The 19,221-nt window shown below is 34.7% G+C and overlaps 1 protein-coding gene across 1 annotated transcript; it reads left to right on the top strand.

The window, feature by feature from the left end:
* Positions 1–294: 294 nt before the first annotated feature.
* LOC131874401 (uncharacterized) lies at positions 295–9,930 on the top strand. Its single transcript, XM_059217756.1, has 4 exons — positions 295–482; positions 8,235–8,796; positions 8,977–9,068; positions 9,393–9,930. Exons 1-4 carry the CDS (start codon positions 295–297, stop codon positions 9,928–9,930), a joined length of 1,380 nt encoding a protein of 459 aa, XP_059073739.1.
* The last annotated feature ends 9,291 nt before the right edge of the window (positions 9,931–19,221 follow it).

Genomic DNA, 19,221 nt, shown 5'->3' with positions numbered 1-19,221 from the left:
GAAAAAATAAGCAGACTATAAACAAAATGCATTACAAAAGAAAAACACATTTAAATAAAACGAAACCTTACCTTCAAATTCAAACCATTCACGCTGTCAAACTCACAAAGAAGCCCAGTAAAACAGTCACAACGAGAACAAAACCTAACCAGTAAAACAGTCACAACGAGAACAAAACCTAACAACCTTATGCGAAAATTTCTAGAGAGAAAATTGCAGAGCGAAATATTGTCGACAACAACAAAACAAATTAGATTTTAGGGTTGCAAGCAGCCATAAAGAACGTCGACATTCATGCACAGCCTCGGGGATGAAATCCTTAAAGACAGCGTCACTTCGGAAATAGAGCGCATGCATAGAGACGACCGCAACCGAGGCACACGTCAGCAAGCGGGCCAGACAATGAACACGCACGCACGTGAGGGAGAACGCCGGCGACAAGACATTGTGGCGGCTCATCAGAATGTCTTGCAATTTTCCAGGTGCTTTCACCCACTAAAAGCCTATCGACTTAATAACATCAATTTTGGGATGATTATTAATAGAATCTCTAACTAATGAATTCTTAAGCCAGGCAATTGACTTAGCTGTAAAGTATCAAGGATAACAATTTGCATTTGCCCCTCCACCTTGGCTTGTATAGAAACAATAACATCTTAAGCATCCTCACCAATAGGCACATTCACCTTCTCATAATCCCTAGGGTGAACACCCATACTAGCACATCCACCAACCACAATGTTATTGTAATGGAGGAAAAGTGACCCTACAATGGGAAAACTATGTTCCCTTGAGAACCAATTTTACAACATACATTTAGATATCTCCAACTAGGTAAACTAGAGAAGATATCTAATTATCGATAAGTAAAATAAAGTTTCTAAATGCATAAATAGAGAGTCCAAAAAGAGAGAGTCTTTGGTCTAAATCTGAGCATCTCATCTAAGGATGCCAAGATGACGTGTAGACATTTGTTTGATGCATTGTAGCCTCGTATGGACCGTGACAAAGAATATTCAGGATATGGAAAAATTCTAACTATTTCATTAAGATAACATGGAAAACCTAATAGTTAGAAAAGTAACAACAAATACTAGATAACAAACATAGAAATAAGTAAATAGACACATGCAAACCTTTGTGTATTTGAATGCTTCAAATAAATTTGCACACAAGAAGAAGAGAAAAAATGTTTGGGGCTATTTGGAGATTTGCCTCAGTCAAGTCCCTATTTTAGTGTTTCCACCTCCACAAGAGTTAGATAAATAGATTAAAGATGAATAGATAGATAAATTATTTAATAGATAAGGGATGTGATAAATCCCATGATGGTCAAAGAAGTGAAGCAAATAGAAAGATATTACCAACAGGGCTTGAGGAAGCCAAAAGAGTTGTAAAAATTATTGTGATAGCTAAAGACTATTGTAGCAAGCTATAGAGAGTTGTGCAAGCTAGACATAAATAGATAGATAGATAGAGGGTTGAGAAAGCCAAGAGAACAAAAGAGATTATAAAAGAATTTGTGAGAGGATTCAAGAGATAGTACATGAAGTAAAATGATGGATTCAAAAGTAGAAGATGAGGGAAACAAGAGGCCACCGAGCTATTTTGGAAGATTCTAAGTAGTTTTCACTTATCTAGGTAGGTGACAAGTGGTGAAACACTTGGAAACTGTTAGACAGTTCAAATAACCGAAAGACAACTGAGAGGGGGGGGGGTGAATCAATTGTCACATATTACCAGAACCGTAAGCAATTAAAACTTTAATACCTGAACCCAAAACATTAATACCAGAATGCTTAAACCAAATACCGGAATAGTAGTTAAACCAATTAAGAATAAACAATAATCATAGAATAAATACCATCCACATGACACCAAGATTTATACGTGGAAAACCGGGTAAAGGGAAAAACCACGGTGGGAAGCCTACTCACAGTCAAATAATACTTTTGCAGTAAGTATGTGAATTACGATTGACGGGCCTGCACTTGCAGGAAGGCCAATAGCCTAGAGCGCACTGCTCATCACAAAAGGAGTCTCACTGACTACATATAAATCCAGACTACAATCCGGAGAAGTGTTGAACTGCAAAAGATAACATCTCCTATGCTTGAGTACAATTCTGGTTAAGCTCAATACTAGATGACTAAATCCTTTTACATAAACCCAATTCGATCTCCAATGATCGACCAAATCCTCTGCCTGAATGATATTACATTATTCGCACATTACATATCCATTTCCCATAACCACGACCATCTACAATGAGATCTTACATCATATATATACAAACCCTCGACCATAAACAATCAGGTCGGCCACCAGACAATAAACCAATTACATAAGTACAAACCATGTCGGCCTTAGACCCAAAAAATAATATCCAACACATAAGACATCCTAGAAACACATCGAGAGGTCCAATCCACACATTACAATAAAGCCGGTCCATAACCTAGATCAACCGGGACCCAATATAGGTCCATACGCTAAAGCAATGATCTCCATCCACCAAGTCTCGAACATGATCACCATCAACATCCTGAAATTCCACCAGAAGATACACCAACACTACTTATGCAATTCATCAAATATCTTCATCAAAAGCTCTGTCGATGAAACCCTCGCCGAAACCACAAGCCAAGCTTCCAAGCAAACAGGATAGCATCCGATCACCAGACCAAAACCAACTTACTGAATATGAACATGAGTATCATGAATATACCAATTCCATAACCAAACTATATTGGAGCCTATTGGATCATGCCAGATCCAAACCAACCAGAAACCACTCAACCTACATGGACCATAAGGGTGCCAGTAAAGCATCCAAACAACTAGTGTTGACATCAATGACAAAATATCAGTGCAACACATAATCAATTCCACCAAATGGCCAACAGAAACACATCTGGACATTAAAATGTCATGGGATGCTAGTGTGACACACATATATTTTCATGATGCGCTAGTGTTCAGACAAGAAAAACATGCAGTTAACATAAAAATGATATAAGATGGTAGTTTCTAAAAAGGACTCTAAGTATCTTGAGAGGGAAACAATTTATGCAAGGGCTGAAATGAGCCTTATTAAATGCTAGGGGAATTTACACTTAAGTGTCTACAAAAGTGTAGGTGGAATTTCAAAGGGAACACAATTTTTGACTCTACAATTATTATAGGTAATTTGCATAACTACATTAGGCCCAAAAGCTTGCAAATAAGAGAGGGGATTTGTAAAAGTTGTAGAATACAACCTCATAGAACCCAGTGAATCCCTATATGCAAATAACCTATCACAACAATGGAAGTTCACAAAACACAAAGATTGCTTTGAAAACCTAGAGCAAAATAATTGCAATAAATGATAATCAGATTAATGAATTACAAAAGGGATCAATCCGTATAAAAGGAGATCAAACCTAAAAAGGAAAACCCTAAAAGCAATTAATAATTAATAATAACTTAATTATTAATATTCCTAAGTTTAGCTTCCTAAATTTAGATTAAGTGAAATACAGATAAGGTGATTTAATTATTAAATCAATATGATTTAATTAATCAGGTAAACTAATACCTTTACTCTAACAAGATTCATAGTCCCAAGTTTATGACAACCAGAAGAGGAGGGCACCGCTAGAGAGGAACCATTCAGATGTAACCTCAGGAAAGATTATTGGGCAAAATGATTCCCAACCAAAGCCACCACATAGAAAATTCTCTTTCCAACATTAGTAGGAGAAACAAAAAGGGGAAGAAGAAGTTGTTTCCCTATCACCCCCACCAACAAACATAGGCATATCCTTAACAACTCCATCTAAAAATTTATTTAACTCCTTCCCTTCTTAGGTGGGAGCCAAGAGAACCATTTGTTTAGCATTCATGGAAATTTAAGCATGAGATTCCTCATGAGGAGAAACCACAAAATGATGGACTAGATGGGGAGGGGAAACAACCATCAAGTTGAGTGGGAAGCCTTTACATAGACCTCAAACATGAGCTCCATTATTGGTTGTAGCTAAATTTTTCTCGATGTCCTTACACCTTTGGACCTTCTAGCGAGCCTCTAATATAATGTTGATGATTATCTTGTCCTCCTCCTCAAACCATTCATTGCTCCACATGTCCTCCATAGAGAATGTTTCATATTAAACATCGTTGTTGCCTTCCTCTCAAACATCATAGTCATCTTCTTCAGAATCTCCATCACCAATTCTAACACAAGAGGATGTTATCGTTAGGGATTTTTTTATTGCTTCTATCATTGGCTTCGCCTTTGTTGTCACATTCATCGCTAAGATCCTTGTTCTTTCTAGATTGTTATCAAAATGCCAAAAAAAAACATGGTATAGAGATTTCATTTCCTAAATATTAAAAATCAATGCAATTATAAAGAAAATCAAAATAAATTAAATAGTAAAAACTAATTTAGTGATTTAAGATGAACCTCATAGGTTATGTAATAAGTTTGCACCTCTAATTTTTTTATAGAGTTCAAGTTTGATCAAATAGATGTAGGTTTAAGTTACACATAATTTAGTGTTCATTATGATTACTAGATGACTAAGTTCTCCACTTTTGACACATTTAATTAAGTTTCACATAATATTAAGATTATTCTTCATTGTAATTGGGTAAAAGTACAAAGTTGTGTCACCTTTATAAAAGAAATTAAAAACATTGATCCCAATTTTTAAATTTAAATCAATAAAAAATGACATATGTTTTGAATTTTGAAATAATGTAAACTATTAAAATGCATATTTAATGTTTGTATTTTTTGAAAAAAATAAAAATAAATATAATATAACACATTTTTTATGAAATTGACACTATAATCATGGGACGTCACTTTTATATAGCAAATTTTACTTTTTATCTTTCAATATTTTTGTGTATTTATAACTTGAAATTTTAGTGTATAGATTTTTTTTTTCAATTTTTATAAATATATTTTTAAATAAATATTAAAATATGCATGTATTGAAAATACACTGTTTCATTCGACATCACCTTTTGACTTAACTGTCTAAAATACAAAAAAACTATATCATCTTGACATAAAATCTTTTATTTAGTGATCCTGTTGAAACACCAATTTTTGGAAATTTTGCAAATATATCTAACTTAGCTAAAATAAATCTAGCTAGCATATATGTTTACCAAAACTATTTTTTAATTAAAAATGTTCAAATTTACTTATAATAAGTTGACTAAAAGTGTGACATAATTTTGTACTTTTACCCAATTTCAAAAATAAAATGTTAGCACATTGACATATTTACCTCTAATATGTAAGTAACTAAGTTTTGCACAACATTAAGATTATTCATCATTATAATTCTAAAACCAAAATATCATTATCTTTCGAAAAATATAACTCCTTGTCTCTCATCTAATTTCCCAAATATCATCTTAATTTCTCATTTCCAATTAATATTAGTTAATCTAGATTATGTGTTTTAAATATACAAATATTTTAATTTAATTAGGAAGAATATATGTTTTACTTTCCAATATATATACACTATTAAATGTTTACTATTTATATATGCATATAAATAAATAAATAAATAAATTTATAATTATTTTGAGTATTTAATTAAATAAAATAAGACTAATCTTAATTTTATTCTCTTAAAGATTAAATAAGTCTATATATATACAAATAAAATTGTATTTATAGTAATGAATGATGATAGTACTTTTTCATTTTTACTTTAAAATTTATTTTTAAGATATTATATATTTTGAATATTTTTAGTAAAATTTTAACTTTTTTTAATAAATTATACATATATATGAGAGCATAAATTATACATGATGAATTTTAATAGTTTCACATTTTAAAATATTTTCATACATTGTACATTTGATATAGTAGATGTAAGTTTGAATTGCACACAACTTCGTGTATGTTATAGTTCTTAAATGGTAAGTACACTAATTTATCTAGGGGAGAGGATCTAGTAGTTGTGCACCCTAACTTCACGCTTCTCAAAATCTTACGTGGAAATTTCAAATCACTCCCAATTTTTTACAGCAACTTACTTGGCAAGTCCCTGCTTATAACTAAGGTTTAAGGGTCACATCATCTTGTATGGTGCCACACCAACATGCTTTTTGCCAAGGTGTCAAAAAACAACAACAAAAAAGTGAGACCAATAGGCATGCAAAAGGTGCCCTATTACTTGTGCAGTTGATGTGGCATCACATGATTGGTTGCTTTTTACAACAAATGGTATATTTCATTCAATTATTGGTACTCATTATCAACAATAACAACTTTAAAGTCACAACTATTGGTGCAATGTTGTACAAAAATTGAACATTAAATCAGCAAGTATGAAGATATTAAATCAACAACTTCTATCACAACAATTAGAACGTGCTCAACTAGTGGGTTCTCTCGCCTACTTTTAAAACAAAGTCATCATTTCAAAATGATAAGCACAATAATGTATCTACTTTTAATACATGTTATTATATCTACTTTTAATACATAAATCACTAAAATTTATGTAATAGTTTAAAAAATAAAGTATCTTATTTTTCTTCATTTAATTTCATAAATATTAGTTTTATTGATAAAAAGTATATACTTTTAATATGTTACACAATATTTAAATTATATATTGTAATACCAAAAATGAAATGTTTAACTTCTTATTTAATTTTTTAAATATTATTTCAATTTTTTTTTTTTAATTAATATAAATTAATCTAAATTAATATATTTCATTTATATTTATTATAAAAACCATTTTCATCTTATTACATGTTTATTACTTATATTTCATTTCATATTAGATGAGATTTAAGTTAAGGTATTAATTAACTAATTTTAAGGTTTAGATGTTTATTTGTTTCATTTAATTTTGTTAAACGAAGGTAGATTAATCTTGATTTTAAAAGATTACATATAGTTTTTAAATATACAAATAAAATTGTGATTATTTTATTTATAGAATATAATTTTTTTCAATAAGTATTTATAGAATATAATTTTATTAAATCTATTATGATTATTTATTTTTAAAATTTTATTTATTAAAACATTTAGATTTAAAGCGATAAATTATTATAATAATTTAATTTATTTGAAATAAATTTATTTGATAGTTTATTGTTGTTGTAAAAGACGTTGTGTGAGTGGAGTCTCAAACTTTAAAGAAGTCTCAAGTGATCTAAACTATCTGATCCGTAAGCTATGAGCTTGCAAGAGTACTACAAGCTAATGTTATATGTATAGAGACAATGCAAACCAACACAAAAATGAAGCAAACAGTTGTTGTGATGTGGGAGGGATGAACAAGGAATGCTATGAACACATATGCATATCTTGTGAGACGTTATGATAGTGTTATGATAGCTTAATTAAATAATTTAATTACTAAAGGATAGATGAAAAATGATGAAGACAACATGACAAAAAATGCATAGTCAAATTTAGATGTCTACACATATTTACATATAATTATAAATATGTTCATCTCGCATACATTTATATATGCACATGATGACTTTAAACAGGTTCATCTTAATTATATATACACACCATGACTATAAATATGTTTGTTTCAAATACACTTATTATTTTCATGAATTTTTAATTAAATATTTATATCTATTAATTTTCTAAAAAAGAAGATACTAATAAAAATCTTAAATTTTCTATTTTTTCACACTAATAACATTTAAGGAAATTTAAAGTTTTCGATTAACTAAACAATATATATGCTTTAGATAATTTTTAAAATTAAAAGTCAAGTTTAAGAGGAGGATAATATATTAATGGAACACATTTCAAATATAAGTATGCACCACGATATTATACAAAGATACATCCTACGCAGGGAGATGAAGCAGTCGGAGGATGATGCTCTGCAAAATCAGTTAGGTAGCAATGGCGGGTCGGGGAACAAGAGGAAGAAGTAGTCGGCGGTCCACCACGCAGGAAGAAATGTGGAGATTACCATTGATTTGTCAGAAGAAATGGAGGAAGACAAATCTTTTTTGAAGGAAGACAGATCTTTTTGGGAAGCATAGGCAGTGATTGCTAGAATCATCGGGCTAAACTGGTCCAGAAAAGTGATTAGAGATTGGGTGGAAGGTAATTGGGGTTCACAGGTAGCAATCAAATTCATTCCCAAAGGATTTTTTGTAGTTCTATTTGAGAAAGAATCAGTTAGAGATAGTATCCTTAACCACCAGAACTGGATTGTCAACAGGCATGCTCTCTATCTGCAATCGTGGACACCAAATTTCAATCCCATCCCTTTGGTTCATTACTCTAACTCGGTTTGGATCAGATTGTATAACCTTCCGATTGAATATTGGGGTGATGGTTTGTTGGAGAAGGTTGGCAGGACATTAGGGACTCTTCTGGAGGTTGATGTTGACGATGAAGCAGATCTTTGCAAGTATGTCAGATTGAGAATAGCAGCAGTTAGGCGTATCCCAGAAAGTATAAATCTTTTAACGACCAATGGTGAATGGAGCCAACAGTTGGAGATTGAAAAAGAGATATGCCAATGTCAGAGATGTGGGAGTAGGATGCATGGTGAGGACGATTGCAAAATGTTTGTAGGGAAGGCCAGCAAGGTCTTCAGAAAACTGGTTCAAAATTGGAAGCATAAGACAGTATCTCTAGAGAAAATGGTTACGGGGACGGTGATGCAGACTGTTGTGGTACAATCGGGGAGCAAGGAGAAAGTTGCCGAATCCATGTCGAAAGCTGTTGGTGAAGCCACAAAAGCAATAGGTGATGAGGTTACATTCAATCCGGGTAAGGCATTTGAGTTTAAATCAGGTAGATTAGAAAGTCAGATGGGGGGGCATTCTGATATGGAGATGATTATAGATAAGTTAGATCATATTGAGCATAATAGAATGGTGATGGATGCCAATGGTGGGGAAGGCTTGGCTAGTCATTATCAGGGGCTCACTCCTACATGTAATTTACCTATTTAGGGCAAAGGCTTATCAGATACAGAGTTTGAGTATGACAAGGGCTCAGATGAGGATTTTTTGCAGGAAGATGAGTTGGACAATGTCGATTCACGGTGCATCAGCCAATCGGCCAATGTTCTCCTCGAGAAATCCAAAGGTTTCAGGGGCCGATGGAGCAATAGGAGATTGAGGGAAGACAGAGCCAATGAAAAAGGTATCATTAGCATCATGGATTTTATGAAGAAAGCCAAGGGAGATAGATAGAATCTCCCTTGGGGGCAGATGAAAATCACCACTTGGAATGTCAGGGGCTTATCTGCCCCTGACAAAAAACGCTTGGTAAAATGAGCGTTAAGTAGAGTTTCTTGCGAAGTGGTGCTTCTTCAAAAAACTAAACTGTGTATGGATAAAGCTCTCAGTTTTTTACATTCTTGTAGGTCATGGGAAGGTTATTTTCAAGAAGCTAAAGGTTCTGCTGGGGGATTGGGCTTTTTGTGGAATCCTCAAAGTATTAAAGTTTCCGATTTGGAGAGATCAAATTTTTGGATCTTTGGTGTTGTTCGCAACTTGAAGGATAATGTGTCAATTCCTCTTTTTAATGTCTATGGCCCAACTAAAATGATTGACAAAGCTAAAGTCTGGAAAGACATTTCGGATAAAATCGTTACTCTTAACAATGATAAAGTCATAGTTGCTGGTGACTTCAATGCTCTGCTGGAATTGGATGACAAAAAAGGTGGTTTGAGAATGAATACAAGAGTTATGGAAGATTTTAGGGAGTTTGTGGCAGGAAATTCTTTGTTTGACGTAAAGCCAAAGAATGGACTATTTACATGGACCAATAGGAGGGAAAATTTCTCTAGGATCTCTGAAAGATTGGATAGATTTCTGGTGGGGCCTTTTTGGGTGGACTCAGATTTCAATGTTGATTCATGTATTCTTTCATGGACTCTATCAGATCATTTCCCAGTTTAGATGCTTCTTCAGAAGGTAAACAATAATAATAAAGGGAGCTTTAGATTCCAAAGTATGTGGTGGAGAGATAAGGACTTTCTTCCGAATTTGGAGTCTTGGTGGAAAGCCAACAATATCTTCTCAGGAACCCCGAGCTTCTGCTTTCTGAAAAGACTAAAAATATTAAAAGGAAACATCAAGGAGTGGAATAAGAGTTCGTTCAAGAAAATTTTTGTGGAAAAATTAAGAATAGAGATAGAGTTGGAGGACTTGAATAATCTGGTGATCTCAGCAGGTATGTCAAATGAGGAATTTGTTAGAGAAAAATTGTTGAAAAACGAATTGTCGGAGCTTCTTCAGAGAGAAGAGGTTTATTGGAGAGATAAGGCGCGCGAGAATTGGATTAAAGCTAGGGATTTGAATACAAAATTATTTCATGTGTCTATAAAATCTAAAAGATTGTAATCGGATTTTTCACATTCAAGATGACTCGGGATCTTGGCAGGAAGAGGCTGAAATTATTGAAGACTTAGCAGTTAGTCACTTCAAGAATCTCCTGGGTGCCAATGTGGTCCATGACATTCATGCTAATGCTTCGTTGCTGGATGTAATTGGGAGGGAGGTGACAGAGGAGGATAACAAGCAACTGATGTGCCCTTTCTCGCTGAAAGAGATCAAAAAGGCCACTTTCGACAATCCCCCGAATAAAGCACCAAGTCTCGACGGTTTTACCTCGGAATTCTTTCAAATTTGCTGGTGGTTCATGGGCGAGGATATATTCAAGGTGGCGGAGGAATTTAGGAAAAAAGGCAAGTTTGTAAGGAAATTAATCACACGGTGATCACCTTGATTGCCAAGAAACAAGACTGTTCTCAGATGTCGGATTTTCGCCCTATCTCTCTGTGCAACTCCCTGTACAAAATCATTTCGAAGGCCATGGTGAACAGGTTAAAACCCATTTTGAGTAATCTAATTTCTCATGAACAACACAGATTTTTACCAGGTAGATAAATTGTTGATAGCATTATTATGGCAGGGGAGACTATCCATACTATGCACTCAGAGAAGAAACAAGGTATGATCATGAAGCTAGATGTCAGTAAAGCATATGATAGAGTTTGGTGGTCCTTTTTGATTGATATCCTCATTAGATTTGGCTTTGATAAAAGTTGGGTGCAATGCATTTTACACTGCGTGTCGAGTGTCACTTTCTCCATTTTTGTGATTGCTTCGATGTGTGGTTTCTTCCAGGCTACTAATGGGTTAAGACAAGGTGATCCCCTATCTCCCTTTCTTTTTGTGTTGATGGCAGAGGTACTGGGAAAAATTATTAAAAGGAAAACTAGATTGGGTCTCTGGAGAGGCATCACCATTCATGAGAGCATGGAACCTATCTCCCATTCACAATTCGCAGATGATACCATTCTAGTCGGTGAAGCTTCGGAGAGGGAGGCTAGGATCATGAGAAGAGTGCTTGAGAGTATGAATTGGGCTTTGGACAAAGTATGAATATGACCAAATCGCTGGTGTATTTTACAAATACCAATTGTAGCCTCCGATCTAAAATTGCAGGTATCTTGGGCTTCACGCCGAGAGAATTTCCCATTACATACCTCAACGTCCCATTATATGCAGGAAGGATCAACAATGGTCTGTGGGAGGAGGTTATCCATAAGTGCTGTTTGAAAATGGATTCATGGAAAAATAGGTGGCTTTCACAAGCTGGGAGTATCCAGGAGGGTAAGGGCAGTGCTATCAACTATACCTACATATTACATGTCCTGCTATAGATTGTCAGGCAAAGCTTCCATTGCCATCGATGGCCTGCTAAAAATGTTTTTGTGGGAAGGCTCTAAACCAGAGAGGAAGCTCCTCTTGATTAGCTGGGATACTGTCTGTATGATTAAAGAAGAAGGTGGGGCTGGTTTAAGAAAGATGAATTTGCAAAATCTTGCATTAGGGGCCAAGCTTGCGTGGAAAATGTACAAATGTTCGCAAAAGCTCTGGTGCAGAATCATGCTGCTAAATATCTAGAATCACAATCCCCAAAGAGGATCTTGATGATAGCCAATTCATCTAGGGGATCTCCTATGTGGAGATTCCTATGGGATAGTCGCAGGCTTCTCACAAAGCACTTAACCTGAAGAATCAGGAACAACAAAAAAGCCAGGTTTTGGCATGACTCATGGAACGGGGATGAGCCACTGGCCGAGTCTTTCGAGGACCAAGAGTGGGTTAATCAGATTGAAGCTTCGGTGGGCCCTTGGGTTATAGACCATTTCCTTTAGTGGTCGGCTGCTGCATTGGTATGGAAGAAAGTGGGAGAATGGCACCCTCTTAATCACAATCGGCTTAACAACATCCTTCTCAACAAAAATGTTTTCCCCTCGAATGACGAAGATAGTCTTTTGTGGAGTGCCTCCAAGTTGAGTGAGTATAGGGTCAGTCTGGGGTATGAATTACAAAGGAAGAGGGAATAAAGTAGTGATTGGCCTTCAATTCTTTGTTGGAGTAAGTGGCCTTTTCCAAAAGCAGGCGCTTTTCTTTGGATATCCACCCATGGTAGGATCCTCATGGGTAATAGACTCAAATTGTTTGGTTTCATAGGACCAAGTAGGTGCACAATGTGTAAACAGGCGGAGGAAATGGCAGATCACCTCCTATATTGGTGCCCGATCGCTAGTAGTTGTTGGGAGTGGCTGCTAGAGATGTTGCAATGTTACATTGCTAGAAACCAAACTTTTAAAGAGTTTCTCTTGTCATGGTCAATTCAAGGCAGATTTTCAAAATGGGGCCCCATTTGGATTGTTGGACCCTCTTTAGTAGCTTGGCATGTGTGGAAGGAGCAGAATAGGCAAGTGTTCCAAGCGAAAGAATTGCATGTTCAAAATCTTATCTTTATGATTAAGATTGCCATTGAAGAGGTGATCAACGATAAAATTCAGGGAGTTAATTATAAATATATCTCGAAATGGGACGTGGATATGGAAAATGTTTGGTCCTTCAAAAAAACCAGCGAACATAGATTAAAGGACAAGAGATTGAAGCGCAGGAGTGTAGTATGGTAAATACCACCGCCAGGGTGGGTGAAATTAAACTTCGACGGGGCAAGCAAAGGCAACCCGGATCGGAGCAGTTTGGGTGCTATTGTCAAGGATGAATTTGAATTTACTTTGAAAGCTTTCTCGGGTCTGTTGGTATTGCTACAAACAATGTGGCAGAAATCTCTGCATTGGAGGCTGGTTTAAAATGGTGTGCATCCAAGAGGATTGATAAACTTGTTATCGAGGGTGATTCCCAAATCATTCTCAATGGGATAAGTTCTTCTAAGTTTCAGAATTGGCGTTTGGATAATTGGATTCCGAGGATCCAAATGTTTTTGGATTTGCTTGGAGACTTTCACATTCAACATATGTTTCGGGAAGGTAACAAAGCTGTGGATATGTTGGCTAATCTAGGGATTGAGGAGTCCTATGTTAGAGAATATGATAGTGTTAATGCTTTTCTAGAGGGTGTGCGGAACATCATGTTTCTCAGGACATAGATTTGATTCCTAGATAGGGAATTGGATGATATTTCTCTATCGGTGACGTTGTCAGATAAGCTTGGCTTCGGTGATCTTGGACAACGCTGCAATTTTTTAGCTAGGTATGCGAGTCCGGACACACGGTTTAAGAGGTGGCGTGTATTAATATTATTCACTTGCCTCCTGTGACTTGGTGGATTCAAGGAAGGGCAGTGGATAGTACAGTGATCTGACTAAACACACATAAGATAACTAGGGATGATTAGTCATTCGTGGGATTGCCTCCTGATCCAAATTGATTTGGATTGGTTTTCATTTTGGGCTTCTGATGGTTTAGGAATGCGGAGCTTCTATATAAACCAGACCGTTTTTAGCTGCTTTGAGGGGTTTTGCGAAATTGCCTACTCTATTACTTTTAGCTTTTGCGTCCATGATGCACTATTTTGGGCTCAGTTGCTTATGTCGAGAGGAATCCGTGGAAGAGCAATGTGACAGGCTCTTCGACATTGATGTTGAGGGACAAGCAGCAATAGTGGCGTTAGCTCAAGACGGCCTTAGTGCAAAAAGGCACTGGTGCGACGACCACATCTATGAGATTGTGCTTTGCCTATTAGTGGATGTGAAACCATCCAAGGAAGCAGTGGTGGAGTTAATTACATGGTTTGTCTGGGAATGCGACGTGGAGGCGGTTGGGAGCGCGGTCATGGAAGTAGAAGAGGAGTGGGCGAGTATCCTGGGCCCCTACTTTAACCTAGAGTGCCTGTTGTCAGAGGTAGAGGTCTCGGACTCGGAAGATGAAGTGCAGGTGGAAGCCGCAGAACTGCGGAAGAAGAAGGAGAATTTCATGGCAGAGGCTTAGGAGGTTTTTTGGGTCGGAGTCATTAATGGGGCATTTTCACCATTTCACAGGATGATGGAGAACGAATTGGGATGGCTCTCTAGCAATATTATTGATAAGGCGGTGGCCATTGGGGAGAGGGTCTCTACAATTATTAGGCTGATATAGTTTGTGGGGCTTCTATATTTTGGTTGTTTTGAAAATAACTTGGTTGTTTGGTCAGGATAGGTGGGTATAAGAGTTAGTATCCCTTTTTGTATAGTTGGGATGCCTTCTTGTTATTAGGTTTGGATTGTCAGGATATGTATTGAGATAGTATGTAATATTTTCTGAAATTAATATAGGGCGCTATCCCCACTAATAGATAGCACTTGCCAGAAATAAAAAAATAAAAAAAATAAGTATGCGCCATATCAGATGTTGCCCACTCACCTAGATATTAGGATATAAGAAAGAGTTACATGTAATATAAATATTTAAGGTAATATTTTTTTTAAGTCATTAATTTGTTAAATAAATTATGTCTATTATGATATAAGTTTTTCTTTTTTAAAATTAAATTGGTATTATTATAATTTTTTTTGATAAAAAGTTGTACTATGGGTTTATATCCAAGCATATTATTAAAGTAAATTTATAGATGTCTTTATTTAGAAGGGTGTATATGTGTGGTGGTTAGTCACGTTGTTATTCTATTAGGCTATATCAAAGCGATACATATAGGGAACATGTTATATTAACATTAGTATAAACATATACATTTTTTTTTTCCTATGGGGCCTTGTAAACAAAATAGCCTTGTTTACATTTGTATCATTAAAGTTGTGAAACCAGAAACAAAAAGAATATGTTAGGTTTAGAACTCCCCAAACCTTATTTGTGGCCATTCACGACCCTATTATACTTATAATCATAGTCCAAAACAAAGGACTAGTCTACCTCACCAACACATGAAACACCGATGATAACCTTCAAGAAGCCTATGCCCCATTTTTACATCTTTACCAAGACTTGTCATCAAAACCAATGGTATGATTAATAAATTGGACCCGAGGCACATTATAATCCTATGTTAGGCACAACCACATTTTATTATTTGGTTGTAGGCCAATGCCAATCACTACTCTGTCCATTTAACTCTTCAAACCCCTGCACCACCTTCTCCTAACTAGTTTGTTTATCATAACCTTAACACATTGCTTAGCCTCTCCAAAATCAAGTAATAACACCAAGAATATTGAAGCCACACCATTATTCACATGACACCTATATGAATAATTAACATACATGTTACCCAATACCATTTTAATGGTGCATATCACTAAAGAAGCCCTTATCTTGAAAATCCATTTTATCCTCACATCTATAATTTCACCCATAAAATAAATTCATCTCTTATTTTGTGTTAGGTAGATTGTGATGTTCATTTTTGGGAAGCTAGCACAATGTGATGATGAAAAGCTACTAATATCTTGTTTTGATTCAAGGGGGCTATAAGAATTACAAGTCATGCTTGCATCTCTAGGCGCTCCATGTTTCTTAATCTCATGCATCATCTTTAATATTATACTTCATCATGATTATTGTATGTAGGAATCATGGAAAACATCAAAGCCATAAACATTAGGTAACCAAAAACCCTAATAAACTAAGAAATGATCCCAATACACTCAATAAAAGCATGAAGACAAGATTCAAAACAAATTAAATGCAAACCATAATGATGAATCTCCTCCATGTGATTCCATTGTTATTATTTCTCCTCCAAATTATGTTGGTGTCACCTATAAATGCAAAAGATTAGCAAGCAAGATGATTGCAAGTGATGGATTCAAAAGCGACAACATGAGAGTACTTGAATTGTGGTTAACCATGATTGAGAAAAGAGGTTCAATTTATAGCCAATTTGATGAGGATTTAAAAAGGGCAACAAAATAAGGGATTGGTGTGATTTGTGACAAATTGATTGACAAGAATTTCATGACAAATTGCTCTTTCAAGATGTGACAAATCGGGAGAAAATTGTGCAAACTAATTATGACAAATTGAGAGAAGAAATAGCCCTTTGATCTATTACAAATTGAGAGCAATAATTGCTCATCAATTATTACATGATTGAGAGATAAAATTGCCTCAAATTATATGACATGATTGAGCACAAAAAGAGGGGCTAATTAGGAGGAGAAATTAGTGGGAAAAACTAGAAGGGAAGAATTAGAAGAAATTTGAATTTCAAAAAATTAGCAAATTAGGTGGAAATGGAAAATTAGCAAATTAGAAAATTAGGTGAGATTAATTAATAAATTCTCACATTAATTAATTCACAAAGAAGACACAATTAGCCAATTAAATGAAACATTTAATTGTGACAAGAGGGACCTAGGATAAATGGAATCAATCCATTTAACCTAAAGAGACAAGTTAGAAGGACTAAATGATTAAATCATTAAACCCTAGAAAAAAGATTAGAAATGAAAGGATCACAATTAGGTCACGAGAAGATTGAATGATTGACGCAATTGATACAAGGTCGACTTGATCATGATGAAAACTGGATAATTGATAAAGTGTCGATGTTGATTGACAAAGATTGATGACCAATTGATTGATAATTGACAAAAGGACAAAATTGATAAATGACAAAAGACAAAATATCAATGACTAATCAATCCAAAATTGACAAGGATTTGATGATTGATTGAGACTGATGATAAATCGATCAAAGATTGATAAAAGGTCGAGTTGATGAAAGGCCGAATAACATGATGCCGAGATTGATGAAGACCGATGACAAATTGATCGCAAATCGACAAGATTGACCGACAACTGACAATTGAAAAGATGATCCAAAATGATGATAATTGATTAAATATTGATAAAATGGTCGACTTGATGAAGGTTGCATGACAAAAGACCAATGAAAAATTAGTTGGAAATTGATGACATAATATGATTCAGAATGAAAAAGGTTGATCAAAGATTGTTTGAAATTGACAAAGACCAAGGATAAAACCTTGATTCGACAATCGAGAAGGGTTGACGATGTCGAATTGACAAGATCGGATTGACAATGATAAAGATTGAGGACAAAACCCTAATTTGACATTGATTAGGATTGATGATATCCAATTGGCAAGACAAAATGATTGATAGTGACCAAAGATTGAAAGTAGTGATAATGTTGACAAGGCCTAATTGAAAATGCGAGAAACGCAATCGAAAGAGGAAGAAAGCACAAAAGAATGACAAAATGTTGACAAGTGATAAAGATCAAGTGCATGACGTAGAGGAAATGTTAATTGATGTGAAAACCCTAAAATAAGGTCATGCAGACATGTTAGAGTATGGCGTTGCAACCATTAACCATTTTTAGATGCCTACAATTACAATTAGATGTAATTTAATTTTATAATACATAAAATTATGAGTGCATTTCCCCTAGTATTCAATGTGTCTAGGTTCATCTCTCACCAACACATGTTAATTGCCCAATTGGCCATGTGATTAGCAACATCAGTTTAGTTTTGGTAGACATGTGAGACCTTGAAATTTCTAAATTGAGATAGCAAATCCCATACTACCTAAACTATTTTATTAAGTTTCTAATTGGGGGTCATTTTATAGAAGATGAGATTTAGGGTTCTTTGAGAATAGCCATTCTATGATGAATCAATTTTTTTTTCATTATTTTAAAAGTTTGTAATCTTAGAAATATATCTTGGAATTCAATTTCATTGTTGTTCTTTTGTTGCTGATGATAGTATATTTTTCTCATTGTCTCTAACTACACATCTTGCACCAAATATACTTGAATTTCCTTAGGAAGCGCCAACAAAATTTACTTTGACTTGGTCTATATCAGGTGGCACCCATTGAGAATTTTCTTTTAAATGATCATTTAGGTGGACCTAAAAAACTTGATGAACATGGTGTACAATAAGGCTAACTATTATTTTCTCATTTAATGATTCCATGTCATTAAGATACATCAATATCGATACTTATTTTTTGGCACATTGTTTACCACTTCCATTATGAAATCCTCTAATTTGTGTGCCAAAGCTTCCTTAATCATTTACTTTCCTTTGAAAATTTGCCTATTTCTTTCCTTCCATATTTCCCGAATGATTGGAGATGGGAAAGTAGTATGAAGGCTTTTGAAAATTGCTTTCTTGTGTATGATTGGACACATTAACAATAAATAGAAGGTTTTGTGGAAATGGTCTTTGTTAATTTAGTTTCTTCATTACCTTTTTCCAACAAAAATTTACCATTTCACGGTTTAGTAGGATGTAGTTTGAGGTTTCATCATCCTTTTTACATAAAGGACACCTATAAGGGCCATTAAATCCATTTCTTTTTCATAGCTTTTCCCTATTAAGATTCTTCTTTGGATAGTAGCCCATGTAAAAACACTAACCTTTGGAAGAAAATTTCTTCCCCAATAGAGATAAGAAATATGGTTCTCCTTCTTAGTAGCTACTTTAGCTCTAGCACATATTCAATTTCGGCATTATGTTTCCTTGATTTTGCACCACACCATCTAATGATGTCCTTCTTCATTGTTCAATTAATCCTCCGCTCATATAAAATCATTTTAGCTTTTCTTTTTGAGGCTTAGGAAAAATTAATTGTTGAAAATATTTCCATTTCTAATATGTCATTTTCTTAATCAATTCAACATAATTGCACAGCTTTTTACTCCAAGTATTGGTTAGAAAAGTTTTTTCTTCTTCAAAATTTGGAAGAGAAAATAAGGCTTGATGTCTCTCCCATTGGTCCTCCCAAAAGGAAGCTTCTTTCCCATTATTATATTTTTTATCAGTAATTGATGATTTGTATTGATATTCAAAAGATTTCATATATCAAAAGAGTTAATGTTATCCACAAAGTCCATAAATCCATAGAAGATCCCCATATACAAAAAACCTCCTATGCATACAAAAAG

The sequence above is a fragment of the Cryptomeria japonica genome, chromosome 3 (assembly GCF_030272615.1).
Source record: "Cryptomeria japonica chromosome 3, Sugi_1.0, whole genome shotgun sequence".
NCBI lineage: Eukaryota > Viridiplantae > Streptophyta > Pinopsida > Cupressales > Cupressaceae > Cryptomeria > Cryptomeria japonica.
The sequence above is the reverse complement of the archived record's forward strand: the minus strand, read 5'-3'. Positions and strand labels throughout refer to the sequence as shown.